The 19,087-nt window shown below is 38.5% G+C and overlaps 1 protein-coding gene across 1 annotated transcript in view; it reads right to left on the reverse strand.

Annotated features, from left to right (window-relative positions):
- LOC142341319 (uncharacterized) overlaps positions 1–19,087 on the reverse strand; it is a 151,685-nt gene that overhangs the window by 45,278 nt on the left and 87,320 nt on the right. The window contains exons 2-3 of the mRNA XM_075392244.1: positions 11,861–12,019; positions 8,501–8,630 (exon numbers count right to left, since the gene is read on the reverse strand). Coding sequence (XP_075248359.1) covers positions 8,501–8,630; positions 11,861–11,987 — 257 coding nt within the window. The 5' untranslated portion in view covers positions 11,988–12,019. The remainder of the gene's footprint in view (positions 1–8,500; positions 8,631–11,860; positions 12,020–19,087) is intronic.

A 19,087-nucleotide genomic window follows, 5' to 3' on the forward strand; every position in this document is an offset into this window, starting at 1 on the left:
TCCAAAGAAATTTTATCAAAGCGCGGCCGCAGCCATTTCTCTCCAATTTTTATACTAGTATTTTTAGTCCTCGCACATTAAGAAGCAAAATGATAAAAAAATAAATATAAATGTTTTAAAAAGAAAAAAAATACTGCAAAAAACTATTTAGAAAAAAGTTCAGCTGTAACCTATGGCTCTGCTTAACTTTTATTCTCAATCGTTTTTCGCTATGTTATTAATCTTATTTTCACAATCTAATGACAATTTTTTTTATCAATTAGCTTCTTATTGTGTTTTATCAATTTACGAGGACTAAAAACTAGTATAAAAAAATTGAAGAGCAGTGGCAATGAACATCTGAATTAAATACTGTTTTACTGCAAGAAATTAGATCTCAAAAAACTATAATGAAATCAGGATTAAGGTATGCGAAGAACAACACAAATTAGTTTTTTACATAACGGAAACATAGTTAAATAAAACTGATAAAAAAGACTTGTTTGACCTTCCAAAAAATACCATCATAAGCGCTGAGAGCAAGAAAAGAAGCGGCAGTTTTGGTATTTAAGTAAATAAGTTGTAGTAATCAAGTGAAAGTGCTTGAGAAAAATGGAGAAAGACTCTGTCCACGCTATCTCTATATTTATCAATCATGAATATTTCTCAGCCGTTATAAGCTGCAATTAGATCCCAAAGAGTTGCTCTAATGAAAATACCTTTCATACATTGGAAACTTTACAGACGAATTGTTGTGAAACCAGATTTGAAACATATACTCTCTGGTCATTTCAATGTAAAGTTTTATAATAAAAGAATTAACAAGCAGCGAAAGGAATTAATTAAAAGAAATTAATTAAAGCAACTAACATCTATACTGCATGCAATTGGACTAACACTGGCTGGACTATATACAGCCACTTGGAAGACAAATGCAACAAATATTGCTTGTACTTCAAAAATTTCCGTTACCCACACAATGTCAAAAATGCTGTGAGTTAACTAGTGCATTGAAACACTTTTGCAATGAATTGCAGATACCGGACAAAAACCAAAGGACATAGGCAAAAAGTACGTCAGTTAATGAATATGGTCAGAGCTAAATAACCCGAGAGTCATTAATAAAAGTTAAGGACAAAAGTTGATTCCTTCTATGAAAAAAATTTAGCAGACAGCTTAAGCAATTTTCTTCTAGAAGTGTTACAGGAGTTGTTAAATAGGGATATAGATCAAGTGGTGCCTAAAAAAAGACTTTTGTCAATGAAAGAAAAAAGTTCAGTTGTCCTAAAAAAGATAAGTCCTTCGCTACTTCCAAGATAAGTCCTTTAAGACAATTGTTCCTCAAAAAAAATACGATGAGCAATCAAAATCAAACAGTCAAAAGGTACAAAATTGAGACATTTTTCATCAAAATAGAAATTTATATAAAAAAGTCAGCAGCAGTAATAGAATATTTTTGAGTTTGGTAGAAAGCTGTCAGTTGAGTTAAAAGCAACGCAATTGTGTATTTCTGAGGCAAACTTGGGAAACTTTAACGTTTTTTTTTTCAAAAATAGTCTAAAAGCTGGCGACTAAATTTGAGAACAATGGGTTAACAATAAGCTCAAGCAAAAAAATCTGTACGACAATGTTTCTCAACAAAAAAAATCTTTCTGTTTAAAACAATACCAACAAAATTCTTCGTCAACTAAAAAAAAACAAAAACAGCGTTGATACTTTTTTTTCTTACCAACTTTTTCTCGAAATGTCTTGCCTCCTCGATATCTCCTTTACTATGAAAAAATTTAAACAAATATTTAGAATTAGGGTGCTATGATGAATGCTTGAATTTGGCGAAAATAATTTTAGTCTTCAAAGATGGAGATAAAACTGAGATAAAAATAAATTACAGGCTTAACAAGAGCAGAGAATTAAACGGATGACTATCCAGATATGTACAGCAAACTACAGACATGTCTGGTGTCGCTAAAGTATAGTTGCATCGAAAAAAAATATAAAAAGTTCATAATAGCAGACATTGTATTACGGTGCTATACTGAACATTACGTCAATAGAATTTTTCAGAAAACCTTCGTTGGAATAAAAATAATTGAGAGGTTAGAAAACAAGTTAATAATTGCTTTGTTAAGTACATCATGCTACTTAAAAGCATCAGGTAGTGTTAAATGTACGCTCTATGGGTGTCATCAGACAAGCAAACCCAAACCATATAAAGGGAGATTTAAGAGAATATCTGGACATCGTGTTTAATAGACCGCTTTCTAGTGGACTTGTCACAGGTGTTGAGGAGACTAACATGCATATACAAGCATTGGTTTCAAAAATAGATGATGCTGACATTAGACACTTTTCCATCTATCAACCGCCCCCTTTTTTTCACAAAAATCAATCCTCAGTTTGTCAATGGTCAAGTTCATAAAACGAATCCAAACAAAAAGTGAACAAAACCGTTTTGCCATCGTGGATGCAAGATTACGCCTTTTATAGTAGCACACGTTCCCAAGACCAAACGGCGGTTAAAAGTCTTCCTAAAACAGGCCTAGACAATTTTGAGTTGAGAGCTGTGCTTAAAAGAGCTTCGAAGTACCGGTAAGGAGACAAAGACAAGTTTTTTCAATAGTTAAAACGAATCCAAAAATTTAATCTTTTTGCAAGATCAGATTCTCTGTGAAACATGCAGGGCTTGGAACAGCAAATAAACAGGTGTGTTTACCAAATTGAGCAGTAGCCGTTATACCAGTGTATCATTTCATAACCCTAGACGAACTGGGACGCTTATCTACTGAGATCTTGCAAGATGCTTGTAAATAACGGTTATCTGCAAAAAGACAAGTTTACAACGGTTATCTGATAAGATTCTTCAAGAATCTTAGCAGATAAACAACTCAAAACATTTGGTCAGAAATTGAAATAATTAATTTGATAGAAACTTATGATTTGTACAATTTTCAATAGTTCTCTACTTGGATCTCCATTGACGAACTTGACTTCTTTACATTTTGTGTTCTGGATCGATGGATACCTGTCAAGAGTCCTACAAAGTTTACGGTTATCTGCTAACAATTTTTGCAAGATTTACAGTTATCTAGTAAGAGTCTTGTAAGAGCCCTTACAAGATGATGCATAACCATACAAGACTCTTGCAAGTGTCTTGCAAGATCTCAACAGATAAACGTCCCGATTTGACTAGTTAAATGACTCCGTATTTTGCAATAAGTCAACGGCTTCAAACAAGCTGCTCGCTACGGTTGGGACCGAGAAATATGTTGCATCACAAATTTCATAATTAATGCAGATCTTCAAGCCTCCAACTCCCCTCTAGAATTCTTTGCTGGGAAAATTTTATTGTTGAATAGGCTAACATTGAACCCGAAGCAAGGATATACTAACAGGAAAAAAAACCAAGCGAAGGGAATGGTTGTAAAAGCTGGCCTAACAAGAATCTAGTTCTATTGATCCAAAATTGAGTCTAAGAATTGCCTTGGAAAAACTAAAAGAAAGATCAACAAGGCCCTCAACATGGATTTCATTTAGCTATCAATTTTTGGAGCTGAGCTTGCGTAGCAGGAAAAACTATATCAGCAACAGACAAGAAGAATACACTATGGCTTTGTTGTTCATTTTTATCCACTATCTCGTGCCATAGCATCTATTTACGTCAAAGTAATAGTCATAGTCATAGCCATAGTTATAGTTATAGCTATAGTTACAATTATAGTTATAATCACGTGAAAAAGTAGAAACGGGAATATAACAGTAAAGCAACCACTCAAAAGTAACAGCATACAACAGCCTTATTCCTATAACTCAGCAAAAATACTTGAAAAATAAACCATTTTGAGCAGTAAACCGTTTCTGTGTCTTGCATTGAACACTACTCTTGAGCAAGTAAAATATTGGTTACTGTGTCCTCTATTTACCAAGTAGTTGAGTTGCAAATCAACTGTTAGTGTTCCAATGTCTGGTATTTCAATTCGTGATTACAAAAAGCAAAACCCAACTTAAAAAGAACTGAAACAATCTTTAAAAAATGTGTGTTTGGCACGTATCTTACGAACTCGTCGTCGCAATACAACTTTCTGTCCAATTTATTGAAGATGGCAAGATGGGACAAAAAACAAAGCAAAGTTAAGGTTGTTAACCAGTGCTTATGTTGGGATTTATCAGATTTAAACTTCCTTGTACAAGGGTTTGTCTCCTGTGAAAAAAAATTAGTTGCTCTGTAAATAACAAAACAAATTTATTCCATCACGGAGTTACGGCGTACTCAGAACGACAGACTAAGACCTGCTCAGAGCAACTATGATTAAAAACTCGAGAGAAGTATGATTTAACTTAAAACACTGATTGGCTCCGCAAACACAAAATGATTCATCGGCAGGTAAAACAGATTAACAACCGCCTCCTACAACTGTTCGAAAAACTGAAAGCATTGATTCTGTCCATCATTGAAATTAAACATCGTCTGCTAACAAGAAACACGCGGACAAAATACACGCAGTTTGTCAAATAAGCATATTCCAGTACTTCTTCAGAACAATTTTGCAGAAGAATTCAAATCCAACATAAATTAGATCTGTGGCTGTCAATGGGAATGATAACTACAACGATACGCAGGTAGCCAAAAAAGCTGAGAGAAATTGGGAGCCATAAAAATGTTTTGGGGTCAATTTTTTTTGCCCAACTTTCATTCGAATGAAGTGGAGTTTGAAATTGCAAAAAGGGACTGGCACTTGTGCTGTGACATTTTAAAAAGAACTGTACAACAATTCTAGGAAACTAAAATAAATTCTGCGCTCAAAGGACTCAGAATCAGCTGATGAAGCTGCACCGAGTATGCGAGATAGAGTATCAATCAAATGAAAACGAAGCAAGGAACAGAGTCGTATCCTCCTATTTTAACCGATCAGGCGGACCTGAAAACACCAACAATCATTATATCGACTATTGTAAAAAAGATCAGGAAACGCATAACGATGGGCAGTATTTAGTGACGGGTTGTCACACAAACCTCGGTGATTAAGTAAAGAGCACTACAGTTTATCCCATGGTAAAAAAGTATATGTGCACGACAAATTCCGTGGCAGCTATCAACTACCCATGTATCATCTACACTAATTCCTTGCCAAATCTCTGCAAAGGACAGAGTGCAAACATGTTTAATTTCGTCATGAAGCGATGCATAATTCTTGACTCAAGGAAAATGGGCCACTTGAAAAGGCTATGAACTCGTAGAGCAAATTCAGCTATATCTGGAATAGGTTAATCGTGGTTCAGTTGCAAACAACCTTGGTCATTACCAAAATGGAAACTCGGCTGCCTAAATTTGATTTTTGACAACCGACCAAATACCATGCGCAAAAAAAACCGCCAGTGAAAACTCACGAAGCAAAGGTTTTAAATATTAGTTCAGTATTGAGAAATCTTTTCTTCAAAGTTTCGATGCTATGCACCTATGACGGCAGTATGCAATCAAATAGTTAAATTTGCTTCGTGATTGAAAAAGAGACCGGAATTCTCTAAAAGAAAATGTTATCATACGAAGATGATGCCAGAAAAATAGACCTATTCTGCTTTTTCTTGAAAAGTGATTGGGAAGACTAACAACAATGTGTGATGTTTTTTGGTGTTTGTAATTTTAACTGCCCCTTGATCAATAACATGACTGTTTCTGGTCGCTATGTAGAAAGGAAGGAGCAATATATATGTTATGGATGTCTGAAAAATCTACATAAAACCAGTGTTTGCAGCGGCAACGGTTCAGGTAAAAATGGATTAACCAAAAACACAAAACTGATTGCTGCAACCAAAAAAAAACGGAGAAGCGAGGCAAATCACATGGTCAACGTAAGCGGAGAGACAATTAATTAAACTAATGAAGTTACGAGCTTCCTTGAGACAGTTTTTGTAAAACTTCAAAGCGATTTCAACAGATTTAAAACTTATGCCTTCCTCGATATTGTTCAAACACCATTGCTCATAAATCAATTTTTAGACTGCAATCCCAGAGCACCGATACTACGCTTTATATAGATGGCGTACAGGAAACGAGACAGAAAAAATTCCGCTAAAAAAACACAGGAGCTACAACCAGGAGACCGTTGGAGTACAAAATATGAGCCCTTCGCCATCCCCGTGGAATTAGGATATGTAATCGATGAACCCCCGACCTTACAATAGAAGAAAAATTATTTGTTGTTTTACAAGCGAGATTTTTGAGCAAAGGGGATCAAAATGCCTTTGAGCAGAGATTCCAAGGTGATCAAAACCTAAAACATCAAGATATTTCACCGGGCGCAGAGTAGAAAAAATCGGTTGGACTTCAAAGCTAAGCATCCATTTTTGGTAACGTCGGAAACTTTGGAAACGTCAAAATCAAGTTATCCTTTTTTCGCGTAACCACTTCAATAGCAATTTTGCGACGAGAGAAGAACTAAAATGTCACGTGTCAAGGAAGCAGGGCCGTTTCACCAATGTCCCCAGTGGGTTTGCCGCTACAGCAGTTTTTCATAAATAGAATACACATTTTTCAACCATTTCAAGAAAAAGTTGGGCCCAGAGAAAATAACGATTTAGTGGTCTCTTCATATGGCTAAAAGTAGAAGCAGTCTATGTAAAGATACAGACAGTTGTCTGAACACAAATTTGTGGTTCAAGACTCGACCAGTTAGTTCGATGAAATTTTTTGGTGACAACGGGACAAAATTCGTTGAAGTGAATCGAGTTCAATGAAAAAGTTGCGCTATAAAACAAGGAAAGAATCGAGGACAGATAGTGACACAAGGGGTCAGATGGAAGTTCAATCCACCCGATGCGATTAATTTCGAAGGAGTGTAGATGCAATTGTCAGAAGTTGCTATAGTTCATTCAACCACAATCTGTCTTGTTGAGCAGTCGTTGAATGCATTATTATTGACATCAGTCAGTTTTTGTGCAAAAAGTTTGGAGGTCAAAAGCTCAAGTCACTTTCTGTATGGTGGCAAAAAATTTTCACTATGCACAGCAGACTTGTTAATCCTCGCAAAGTTACGTGACAAACTCAAATCTCATGTGAACAGACTCAGAAAAACATTATCTGCCAATATTGATTATTACACAAAATTGAAAATCCTAATGGAACAGATATCGGAAAAGAGGGATTTGTTAACGTTGATTTGATCGAGTCGCAGAAGAAACAGACTGTTCTCACCGAAGATTTAGATAAGCAATGACTACAAGAGGCCTTTGGTGAAGCTCACTCCGGTAATACCAATTGGTGAGGTTGTTTTCATGAATCCTAAATGACTGGTGAGTTTGGAACTGAGTTTTCGTGGAAAAAAAATTATATCACCTGGAGAAACTTAGGGGAAAAACATTTTGTTTATTTTGCTTTCTCTTGCGATAGCAATCGTTTAAGTAATAATAATTGCCACAGTTGTAGTTATAATTTTATGTCCAGTCACATGACAAAAAATGGATGAAAACGGAATTAAAACAGCAACAAATTGAGTATTCAACAACAACATCAGCAGAATATGCCTATATTCCTATAACTCATCAAAACCATTCAAAATCAAACTAAATTAGGCAGTAGATTGCTACTGTGTTTCATATTGAAAATTTTTCTTATGCAGTATTTTATTTGTTACGATGTTTTCTATATTCTTAAATCTTGACCAAAAATTCAGCTGTTAATTTTTCAGCGTCTAATTCAACTCATGAGTACAAAGAGCAGTACTCAACTTAAGTTTAATTTAGCACGTTTTTTGCACAAGCAGTCCTTTGTCAAATATCTTTGCCTTCTCTTTGTTCCCTCTCAGATTGAACTGATATAGATAACAGATCCCGTTTGGTCTTTAACAAATACAGTCCGACTTGATATCGCAAAAAATGAGCTTAGCAAATTCTTTAAACATATTTAATAATGCAAAGATAAAATAAATGCGGATAGACAAATACAAAAGCGAACTGCAAAAAGACATATGGGAACAGATTTGGAATCGCTAAAACAAACTATGCGGTGTAAAGCTTGGTTGTGGTAATTGGGAGAGCAACCGTTATATCCATAATAGAGAGGTCCTCACAGAAAACGGAAAAGATCTAAAAAATGGCAGGTGCCCCTGGGAGATTGCGAATGAATTTCATCACCTAAGATGGGACACAAACGGAGAGGATCCAACATAACTAATACAACATATGTTTTGGATGTATTTTGTCCCCCAGCTTAGTGTGTCTGTAACTTTTACGCCCCCGTGGAACCTGCAATTTTTTTACATAGTAGATTTCGGATCTTTTCCGATTGTGCCCCCAGTGCGTTATCCCCCCCCGTTACAGAGTACGTGCCATTACATTATAAATCATTATGTTAAAATATGGCACGAGCGTCTGGGGTGTGCAAATAATATGCGCCAACTAAGCTGGAGGGGGGCACAAACGGAAAAGATCCTATAATTCTGTATAAAAGTTAGTAAGTGTGGGTTATGAAAAACACTGGGGGCCGAAACAGAATAGAACAAATGTTTAAACAACTGTACGCCCTGACCTTTCTGGAACAGTTTGAAGTGTAGATTTCCTGTTATTTGCCACTCCTGATAAATGACCTGGTGCTGACATCCTTCGACTGTGCACTCCTCCTATCCCTCCTCCCCGTCCAGCTCCCCCTATTATGCTTCCTAAAATATTGAAAAATGGGGTTCGCTTTGCGAAATATCTAGTTTGGGATCTATTCTGCCCCCCCCCCCAAGTGCTTCTTATGACCCCCGGTTACAAATTATGTGTTTGTTATATAGCACGTTACTATGTTAAAATAATGGGATCTATTCTGTTTTGGCCCCCCAGCTTAGTGAGCTTATATTTTTTACGCCCTCCAGGCGCGCGTGCTATTTTTTAGTAACGTGCTATATAACAACCCATAATTTGTAACTGGGGGGGGGGGGGGTAAAAATACGGGTCTTTCCCATTATAGCCCCCCCCCAGCTTAGTGGTCAGATAACCTATAGCCCCCCCCCCCCTCATGGTAAATATACCAAAATAGGGGGGGGCTAAATTTTCATGGGGCGGCTATAATGGGAAAGATCCAAAAACACTGGGGGGGTTGGGGGTGGGGCGAAACAGAATAGATCCAAATAAAGCACGTGCGCCTGGAGGTCATAAAAAATATATTCCCACTAAGCTGGGGGGGGCAGAATAGATCTCTATCTCTCCCTCTCCCTCTCCCCAGTGGCTTATATGCCCCCAGTGTTTTTTATTTCCCCAATTTCTAATAATGAGGAGTTATGTACCACATTATTATGCAAAAATAGCACGTGCGGCTAGGGGCGTAAAAGTTATGTGCCCACTTAGCCGAGGGTCCGAAACAGAATAGATCTTTTCCCAATATAGCCCCCACGAAATTATTGCCCCGACGAAATTATGCACCCCCATTATGGTATATTAACCCTGGAGTCTATACTATGAAAAACAGGTGTAAACTAAGCTGGAACGGGGGGGCACAAACGGAAAAGATCCGGAAGTCTAATAAAATCAACTTGGGATAAAAACAAATTGTGAAGTTGGGAGAAAAATTTTGGATCTATTCTTTTTTAACCCGAAGTTACAACCCCCAGATCGACCCCGACTTGTTTTTATGCTCCCAGTTACAAATGGGGTGTATAAGCACGTTTCTATATAAAAAAGTATTACGCGCGCCTGCGAGCGGTGACATAATAGATCCAAAATTTGGACCTATTCTGTTTTGCCCCACCCCGTGTTTATTACGCCCGATCCTTTCCGATTGTGCCCCCCAGTACGTTATGCGACCCCCAGGTACAGAGCACGTGCCATTACATGGTAAATCATTATGTAAAAATATGGCAGTGCGTCTGGGGGTGCAAATAAAATGCGCCCACTAAGCTGGGGGGGGGGGTTGCGCAAACGGAAAAGATCCATTACAAGATCCATTACGCCATCCAGTCACAAATTTTATGTTGTTGTATAGCACGTTACTATGTTAAAACAATGGGATCTATTCTGTTTTGGCCCGCCAGCTTAGTGAGCTTATATTTTTTACGCCCCCCAGGCGCGCGTGCTATTTTTTAGTAACGTGCTATATAACAACACATAATTTGTAACTGGGGGGGGGGGGGTAAAAATACGGGTCTTTCCCATTATAGCCCCCCCAGCTTAGTGGTCAGATAACCTATAGCCCCCCCCCCCCCCCACTCATGGTAAATATACCATAATAGTGGGGGGGCTATATTTTCTTGGGGCGGCTATTATGGGAAAGATCCAAAAATACGGGGGGGGGGGGGGTGTTGGGGGTGGGGTGAAACAGAATAGATCCAAATAATGCACGTGCGCCTGGAGGTCATAAAACATATATTCCCACTAAGCTGGGGGGGTGGGCAGAATAGATCTCTATTTTGCTACTCCCTCTCCCCAGTTGCTTTTATGCCCCCAGTGTTTTTTATTTCCCCAATTTCTAATAATGAGGAGTTATGTAACACATTATTATGCAAAAAAAGCATATGCCCACTCAGCCGAGGGTCCGAAACAGAATAGATCTTTTCCCAATATAGCCCCCACGAAATTATTGCCCCGACGAAATTATGCACCCCCATTATGGTATTTTTACCCTGGAGTCTATACTCTGAAAAACAGGTGTAAACTAAGCTGGGACGGGGGGGCACAAAAGGAAAAGATCCGGAAGTCTAATAAAATCAACTTGGGATAAAAACAAATTGTGAAGTTGGGAGAAAAATTTTGAATCTATTCTTTTTTAACCCGCAGTTACAACCCCCGACTTGTTTTTATGCTCCCAGTTACAAATGGGGTGTGTAAGCACGTTTTTATATAAAAAAGTATTACGCGAGCCTGCGAGCGGTGACATAATAGATCCAAAATTTGGACCTATTCTGTTTTGCCCGCCCCCCCCCCCCCGTGTTTATTACGCCGGATCCTTTCCGTTTGTGCCCCCCCCAGTACGTTATGCGACCCTCAGGTACAGAGCACGTGCCATTACATGGTAAATCACTATGTAAAAATATGTCACGTGCGTCGGGGGGTGCAAATAAAATGCGCCCACTAAGCTGGGGGGGGGGGGTTGCGCAAACGGAAAAGATCCATTATAAGATCCATTACGCCATCCAGTCACAAATTATATGTTGTTATATAGCATTTTAATATGTACAAAAAATAGCACATGCGCCTGGGGGCGTAAAAGATATAAGCCCACTAAGCTTGGGAGGGGGGGGGGGGGCAAAACAGGAGAGATCACAAAATTTTTGCGCGCGTCACGCATCTTTTGACCAGATTTATATGCTAGCATGCTCCAGAGTTTGATGCGTTGGTAACTAACACTGATCAGGATTTCAACTAGTTCAAGACCTCTGAAATCGCTCCATATGAGACAACCATGATCTCCGACTAGAGCCAGAGCATGGTAAAGAATTTCGGAAATTCAATCCAGAAAACATATATATATATATATATATATATATATATATATATATAAAAAACACATATAAAAACTCTCTTTTCGTTATGAGTTGTTAATTATATGCAACGACGCGCAAGCCTAAAAGCTGTTCTTACTGATAAGATTGTCAAGAACAATGAAAACAACAGAAAATGGTTTTAGTCGACCGATTTCTTACAAACAAAACCGATGAAAGCAAAAAAAGATCAAAAGCCCCGTTTCTTACTTCGGTATCGTGGCATTTTCACAAAGTGAGACTGTTAGAGGGGGTGGATTTTTTAACCCCCCTGCTTAATGCTCCTCAAATATATAGCACCCATCATGGTAAGCAAAGCATAATGGGGTATATTTTCGTGGGGGGGGGTCTCTAATGGGGAAATACTCTTATATTTTGGTATTGTTAACGTGGGCTAAAGATTATGAAAGTCCCTGAATCTTAAACTACACCTCTCATGGCTCCAGCTGTGCCCCCTGGACCCGATGGCTGCTCATCATTAGTGGCCCCTGTGGCAGTAAAGTCAGCCGCAAATTTCACGCTGTTTCCACTTTTCCGTCTCTGGTAAATATCATCCATATTCTTTTTACTTGTAATGGTGTCGATCCTGCCTATATTGCACGTGGAGTTCAAACAAACAAACAAACCTCCTTCTAGAATCCTAATGGATCATTACAAAATGTGTGGTAATTATGAAATCAGTCTCCCATTATACCTCCCCTCTTAGAAACGTTAGCGGATCTTTTCCGTTTGTCCCCTCTGCTTTGTGGGCGCATAATTCCCCCATCCCCCCCCCCCCCCGACGTACGTGCCATATTTTTACATAACGAATTATTCTGCCCCCCCCCCCCCAAAATGTTTTTATGCCACCAGTTATAACTTATGTGTTGTTATACAGCATGTTACATTGTAAAAAATTTACAATAAAAACGTGGGCCTGGGGCGCAAAAGTTATATACCCACTAAGCTGGGGGGGGGGGGGGGGGGGGAACCTAATAGACTCTGATTTACTATGAATTGACACGTGGTGGCAGCGACACGTATGGGGGCACAAACGGAAAAGATCTCAATTGGCATAGAAAGTTTACCCCAATCCATGCAGCCTCGAAGAGCAAAGATGTTCCCTGGTCGAGACCGGAAGTTAATCTTGCAAGATCTTGCATGATCTTGCAAGACGATGTTAATCTTGCAAGATCTTGCCAAATTAACATCCGATTCCGACTCGGGGTTTCCACTGGTCAGGCCCACAATTACTCCACTGTTTAAATACTGTCAAATTTTAAAAAATGGCCAAACTACCCGCCAAAACCTAATCTGGAGGTGTGAAATCAGCTCTAATATCGATGTTGTTTCCTTTTCTAAAGTCTGATCATGTTCGATTACTGTCTGGATGGGTCTGATCACGGCTGGACTCTGGTCTGGATGGAGTACAAAACGAGCAAAAATATTGAAAAGAAGCTGAAACCTTATAAACGAGAACGCAAAGAGATGAAATTTTGAAATTTTCAACACAAATACGTGATGATGAACACTGATAAAAAAGCTAAAATTTATCATGAATGAATTTCCCCAGTCATAACCGGACGGTTACCTTGCAAGATCTTGCAAGATTCTTGCAAGAATCTTGCAAGATTACGTATCATCTTGCAAGATCTTGCAAGATCTTGCAAGATTCTTGTAAGATCTTGCAAGATAACCGTCCAATTTGCGAAGGTCTTGCAAGATAACCGTCCATCTTATAAAACTCTTGCAAGATAACCGTCTTGCAAGAACCAGCGGAAACGTGCCTTATCTGCTGTATGGGCCTCTTTAGCTTCTTTGAAGATTAGAGAATAGGATTAGACCTATTCTCTAAGCTCCCAAGAAAAAAAGAGAGACCCTAAAACTGCTAAGGTTAACACGTATAAATAGGAATATCATCGAAATGCGCAGAAGGTGTCAAAGAAAAGGCAGGGGTTTTTTGCGCTGCAGCAGGGGTCACAGAAAGACGGCCGGGGGGATGTGTGCTGCAAAAGAAAGCAAACAAATACAAATAAGAAGATCAGTAAAACACAAGCACATGAGAGGGGGCACAGAAAAGGGCATGGCTGAAGCACGAAACAAAAAGAGCGAAAGAAAGAAGGGTGGGGGCGAAACACACAAATAAAAGAAAAGCACATCGCCATAGGCGAAAGGGGATGGGAAGAAAACAGCAAGGAGGAAAAACAGCAAAGAGGCGAGCGTATTCAACCTATCTTGCTTTGGAAGAATTGATCGTGGTAGAAATCTCCCAACTGCTGCGCAGTCGTCAGACGAGCCTTCATAGAACAACAAGTTAACACCCTTCTAAACTAGCTTCCTCCTAAGTAATGGAGCCTGAAGTTTTACGCGCCTATCAATCTGAAACAATGAAATGACAAGTTGCTACAAACTTGCTTCTTGAAAGATAAAATTTATAATTGGAGAAGATTAAATACTAACAAGGACTTTCAGACGACGCGAAACTTCAAGCATTCGATTACGCGGATCCATTTCAACAACATTGCTCCGTCTCAACACCACTTCAAATGTCTCCAAACTATTATTAAGCGAATTTATTCCATCGTTCATGCAAAAAATTTTGGTATCTGAATCGGAAAAGGATTACCATAGAATATTTTGATATTTGCGCTTAGGGTTATTAACATTATGAGACCAAAAGAACAATCAGCGGTCAACAAATGAATTTCAAAGAAAAAGTTTAACGAATAAACAAAATGATCAATGTAAAACAAATGGACCAGAAGAGTACTATATAATCTATAGAGCTCCGCTTACCTGTTTCTCACGGAGACGTTGGTTGACAAGCCTCAGAGTATTGCGATACAGCTTATCATCATACTTACTTTTCTCCCTTACGTGTATAGTCAAGTCAAACGTACAGCCTTTATTTGGTCTCTGTGGTATTTGAAGCCTTTTTTGATTCAATGTGACTGGAGTCAGTGAAAAAATCTTATTTCGCTATGTACACATTCAATCAGTAAAAAAGTTGTTTTATCGCTACGGAAAACGTTAGATCAACGTTTCTGACTGACTTCAGGTTTTTAAAACTGCTAAGTTTTTGTGACGGTTATCTTGCAAGATCTTGTAAGGTTCTTGCAAGAAAAACGTTATTCGCAAGAATCTTGCAAGTTCTTACAAGATAACCGTTGGAGTTCGCCTGGGATGTCTGCTCAAAAACAAGTCAAAAACAGGCAAAGAATCAAAACGCGCTCAAGTCTGACAATTAACGAGCCAAAATCTGATCATGGCTAATTTTGGTCCGGATGGGTCTCATCATTAGCTCGTAATTAATCAAAATCCAGTAAAAACAAGTTTTTGGTCGATGTTTACATTATATGCTGTGACTCATTTCTAAACAAATGCTATTGTCAAACCTTCGCTTTAGAAGTATTTTCTAAATGCCTAATCACTCGTATGCATACGTAATAAATCAAATGCATACATAATGTTTAAATATATACAAAGGGTGGCGCCTAATTTACTGGGGGGGGGGGGGTGCCTAATTTACTGGGGGGCGCTAGCGGAAAAGGTCCTTAAAAACGACCTTTTATTTTCGTTTGCAATAACTGAAAGTCGGAGTGTGCCTGAGATACTGTGTTAAAGAATCTTTCGTTTTGTAACTAGTTGAATGACTACTGGCTTTGATGCAAGAATTTTTCACTCCAATGGAAAGAATAAGTCGAATTCATAACTGCCTACTTATACAACAATCCCGGTTTTTGTTGATATTAAATTTGGATTTTTACAATATTAGTTGGGAAGTAAATTAGAAAATCCGGTTTACATTGATGCTTGAAAAATGTGTTTAACTAGACTGATCGAAAAGTTTGCCAAAAATAGCATTTGATTATCATTTTCTTCAATTGAATTGCTGCGATTCTAAATTGGAAGGATTCATATATTATTTTATTTTTTAAAAAGCAGCAAAAACTGGAAACAGGAAAATTGGAAAGGAAAAGACTTAATTAATTAAATGCTTAAAAACTTACGGCAAGCTCACACACAAGCCACTGAAATCCTGAAAAACAATCAATATCTTCAAGAAGATGACGATAAGAAAAACTTGAAGATACCTGCTTTTCAGTTAAAATGCCCATTTATGTCGACCATTTTATGCAAAGCAAAATTGTCTCTAGCTATATTGTAAAAACAATTACAAATTTCTCAAATTAGATGTGATTTTGGAATTTCACTTGAAATGTAGCACTTCGAAATTTGAAGGATTTACAGTCATAGTTTTGTTGAATTTCAATTTTCTCTGGACAGTTTTGAGGCAAATGAACCAATTGGGAGAATCAGACCAACCAAATTTTTGAAATAGAAAAGCGAGCACTGAGCAGCCGTCAAAATCTTATAGCCGCCCTCAAAAAAACTTAGCAGCCCTCAAAAACAATGAAAACAGTTAAAGAGAGAGCAAATTGCGATATGAATTTCGTGTAACACCCCACTAAGGTGTGTTTAAGCGATATTTACGTTAACAAAGCAACTAATGTGATGGGGTATATCATATCATTTGGTAAATGAAACCCTAGTTGAAAAATCTTCGTTAGAAAACGTAAGAAACCGTCGGTATCGTCGTTTTTTTCTAGCCAAAAACGACGAAAGCCCTTACGATTTTTTTTGTCGGTATCGTCGTTTTTGTTCGGTATTAAACATAAGAAAGACTCGGTATCGTCGTTTTTTCATCGCAAGGGAGATTCGGTATTGTCGTTTATTAAATGTACGAAAGCATCGGTATCGTCGGTTTTTAAATGTAAGAGAGCATCGGTGTCGTCGGTTTTCAAACGTAAGAAAGCACCAGTATCGTCGGTTTTTAACGTTAGAAAGATGATGCTAATAGAAAACACTGTCGGAAAATTATCTCAAGTTGATTCAAAAAACCAACTTTTGAGTTTTCCTATATTTTCTGGTGGTGTTTCTCTCCTCCTTTCTCATCCGGGCTGGGTCCGGCTACGGCGGAGTACAAACAACTATAGGAGAATTAAGTCCAAGCAAACGTTAAAAATCCGCGCTCTAAGACTCTCCCAATTAAAACTTCAAAGTTTTGTTTTCACCGCATTGATTGCATTGAGCGCAAATCTTACTGTTTATCTACTTTAAGCAATTTTTAGCGGTGACATCTCGATCCGGGAGACTCTTGTATATCAATTTTCCCAAACAACGTACTGAAAGTTCCCTGCGTTGTACACCAAACATACCGACCATTTCTCATTTATGAAAGAGCAAATTTTTTTAACGTCTATTAATCAAACATACCAAATCTGCCGAAGCCTTCTTACGTTCCAGACCGAACAAAAAAAACAGCTTTCACACCTGAAGACTTGTTAGCCAAGAAAAACGCAACGTTTGAAAGACGCGAAACAACAAAAACAAGTGCTTTCGCATCAAACGCTGAATTTTCCACAAAACCTGACAAATTCAAAAGACCATTCAAAGATAAACTGCTTGCCATCTGGAAGTGTGAGTAATTTAAATAATTGAAACTGAATAAACGACAAAAAAGGAACCTACAACAGATGCCTCAAATGCTACTACAGCAGTAGCTAGAAATATCACTCAAGGAGGACTCCATGTGGTGCGCATTAAACTGGTGGATGAAAACCACAGCCTGAGGGTGCTGGCAATGTGTGATACAAGACTCCCAATTTCACGCGTAGATAAGTCAACCGTATCTACACTGCATCTACAAGGCCGAAAAGCGACCTTGTTCGTAGCAGTAATCTAAGGATCACAATGTATTAAGACGGAAATGGTGCCGATGGATGTTTCAGCACACGAGAAGTCCCGACCTTTGATAACAGTGCAATTTTATCTTCATGAAAAACTGAATTTGATTGACTAGATTGTAGACCTGTAAAGGAAGAAAGATCGCTAACCACATTTGGCGAATTTGCCGAATCAGTGATACAATCTAAATGAAGTCAAGTTATCTTTGGACAGGAATGTTGCGACATTCAAAACCCATTAGGATTCATGATGTCTGAAGACAAAATTTCACCTTGGACAGTAAGATCGAAAATAGAATAGGCCCTGAGTGGTCCCCTACCATCGAAGCAAGCAGCCTCTCTTGAAACAACAGCGACCTCAATCGCAGAAGAAAAGTTAGCAAGCCAATTGAATAAGCGGTGACACATTGAATCCTACGTCTCAATTTGTGATGTCTCCCGCCGTTCAAAAGATGAAGAGAGAACAATAAAGACATCGGAGCAAACAACTCTATTCAACATTGAAATGTTTTGGACTTCTGTGGCGAGAAGACCACGTGAAGTTGCCAAATATATTTTACTCGGCTATGAGGTAACTTAAGTCCCAATAACGACGCCTAAAAGACACAAATAGTTATCAGAAAGCTATTGACACTGACGTCAAGGCCGGTTAAGTTCGCAAAAAAGAGAAAAATGAACTGAATCAAGTCACAGACAAGCTTCAATGGTATTTGCCACGCCATCAATCCGTATGAACCAGAAAAAAGTTAAAAAAAACTGTGTAGCGGAGCAGCAAATTATCAAAGTGTGGCCCTAAAAGACAAACTTCTCTCTGGAAAGATCTGTTGCATAGTCCAATAGGAGTTATTTTTTTCACTTCCGCAAACAACAAATAGCGCTTTCAGCCGACATAGAAGCGATGTTTCGTCAAGTTCCTGTCTCAAGCGTTGAGAGCCGATGTATACGATTTTATTTGCGAGAAGATCCAGAGTAGAAGATAAAAGTTTACTTGTATACACTACACATTGGTGGCAATAGGAGCTTACTGACTTGTGCAAATTGCTCATTCCATAAAGTAGCGAAAGATTACTGAAAAGGCGACAAAAAGCTTGTCAAAATTGACCGGCGAGACTTCTACATGGACGAATTTCTAAAGTCAGTCAGAACTACTCAAGAAACAATTGAAGTCTACCAAAAGGTTCAAAACACACTCAGCAAAAATGGAGCGAACTTGAACAATTGGATAACGGGTGAAGAAGGATTCAAGAAGTCAAAGATCACAGAAGCAGACAAATGAACAAAAAATGTGTAACTTTGCGAGGTCAAACCACAATCATCCTCAATCGTTGTAGTCAACTAGAATGTAGACAGACAGTCTCATAGTCAGTCGTGGAACTAAGCAGGAAGTTCCAGCAAAAATGACTCAGAGAATTGCTATATCTTTTGTCCCAGCCGCGATCGACTCATTTCTAATATGTTCACTCTTCACCATAAGGACGCGGTTTGTACTTAAAAGCATTTGCGCAGCAAGGGAACAAACATGTGACAAAAAAGTTGTCAGCCCGCATCCCAAAACCATTCATTGACTGGTGCTCTGAGTTGAGAGAAATAAGGACGATGTCGAAGAATCGACTTTATTTCAGAAATCAAAGTAAAAATTTGAGACTCCACATCTTCACAGACGCTTCAAAGGAAGTAATATGTACCGTGATGTAACTGCAAGATGATGCGACGTTTAAGGGACTAAAGGAGTCCCTCTTGTTAAACGGGCCGACATGGCTGCTGCAGAAGTATGATGAAAAACAACTATGTTCATGGTGCCTTGTGACTGAAGTCGAAATTGAGCAAGCTACCAGTACTGTAGCCACAAAAACTAAACTAGAGCAAGCATTCAAATGGAGATGATACATCAATTTCAATCGAGTCAAAAGGCGCGCGTGGATCAAAATGAAG

The sequence above is a fragment of the Convolutriloba macropyga genome, chromosome 6 (genome assembly GCF_964194025.1).
Source record: "Convolutriloba macropyga chromosome 6, txConMacr16.3, whole genome shotgun sequence".
Classification (NCBI taxonomy): domain Eukaryota; kingdom Metazoa; phylum Xenacoelomorpha; order Acoela; family Convolutidae; genus Convolutriloba; species Convolutriloba macropyga.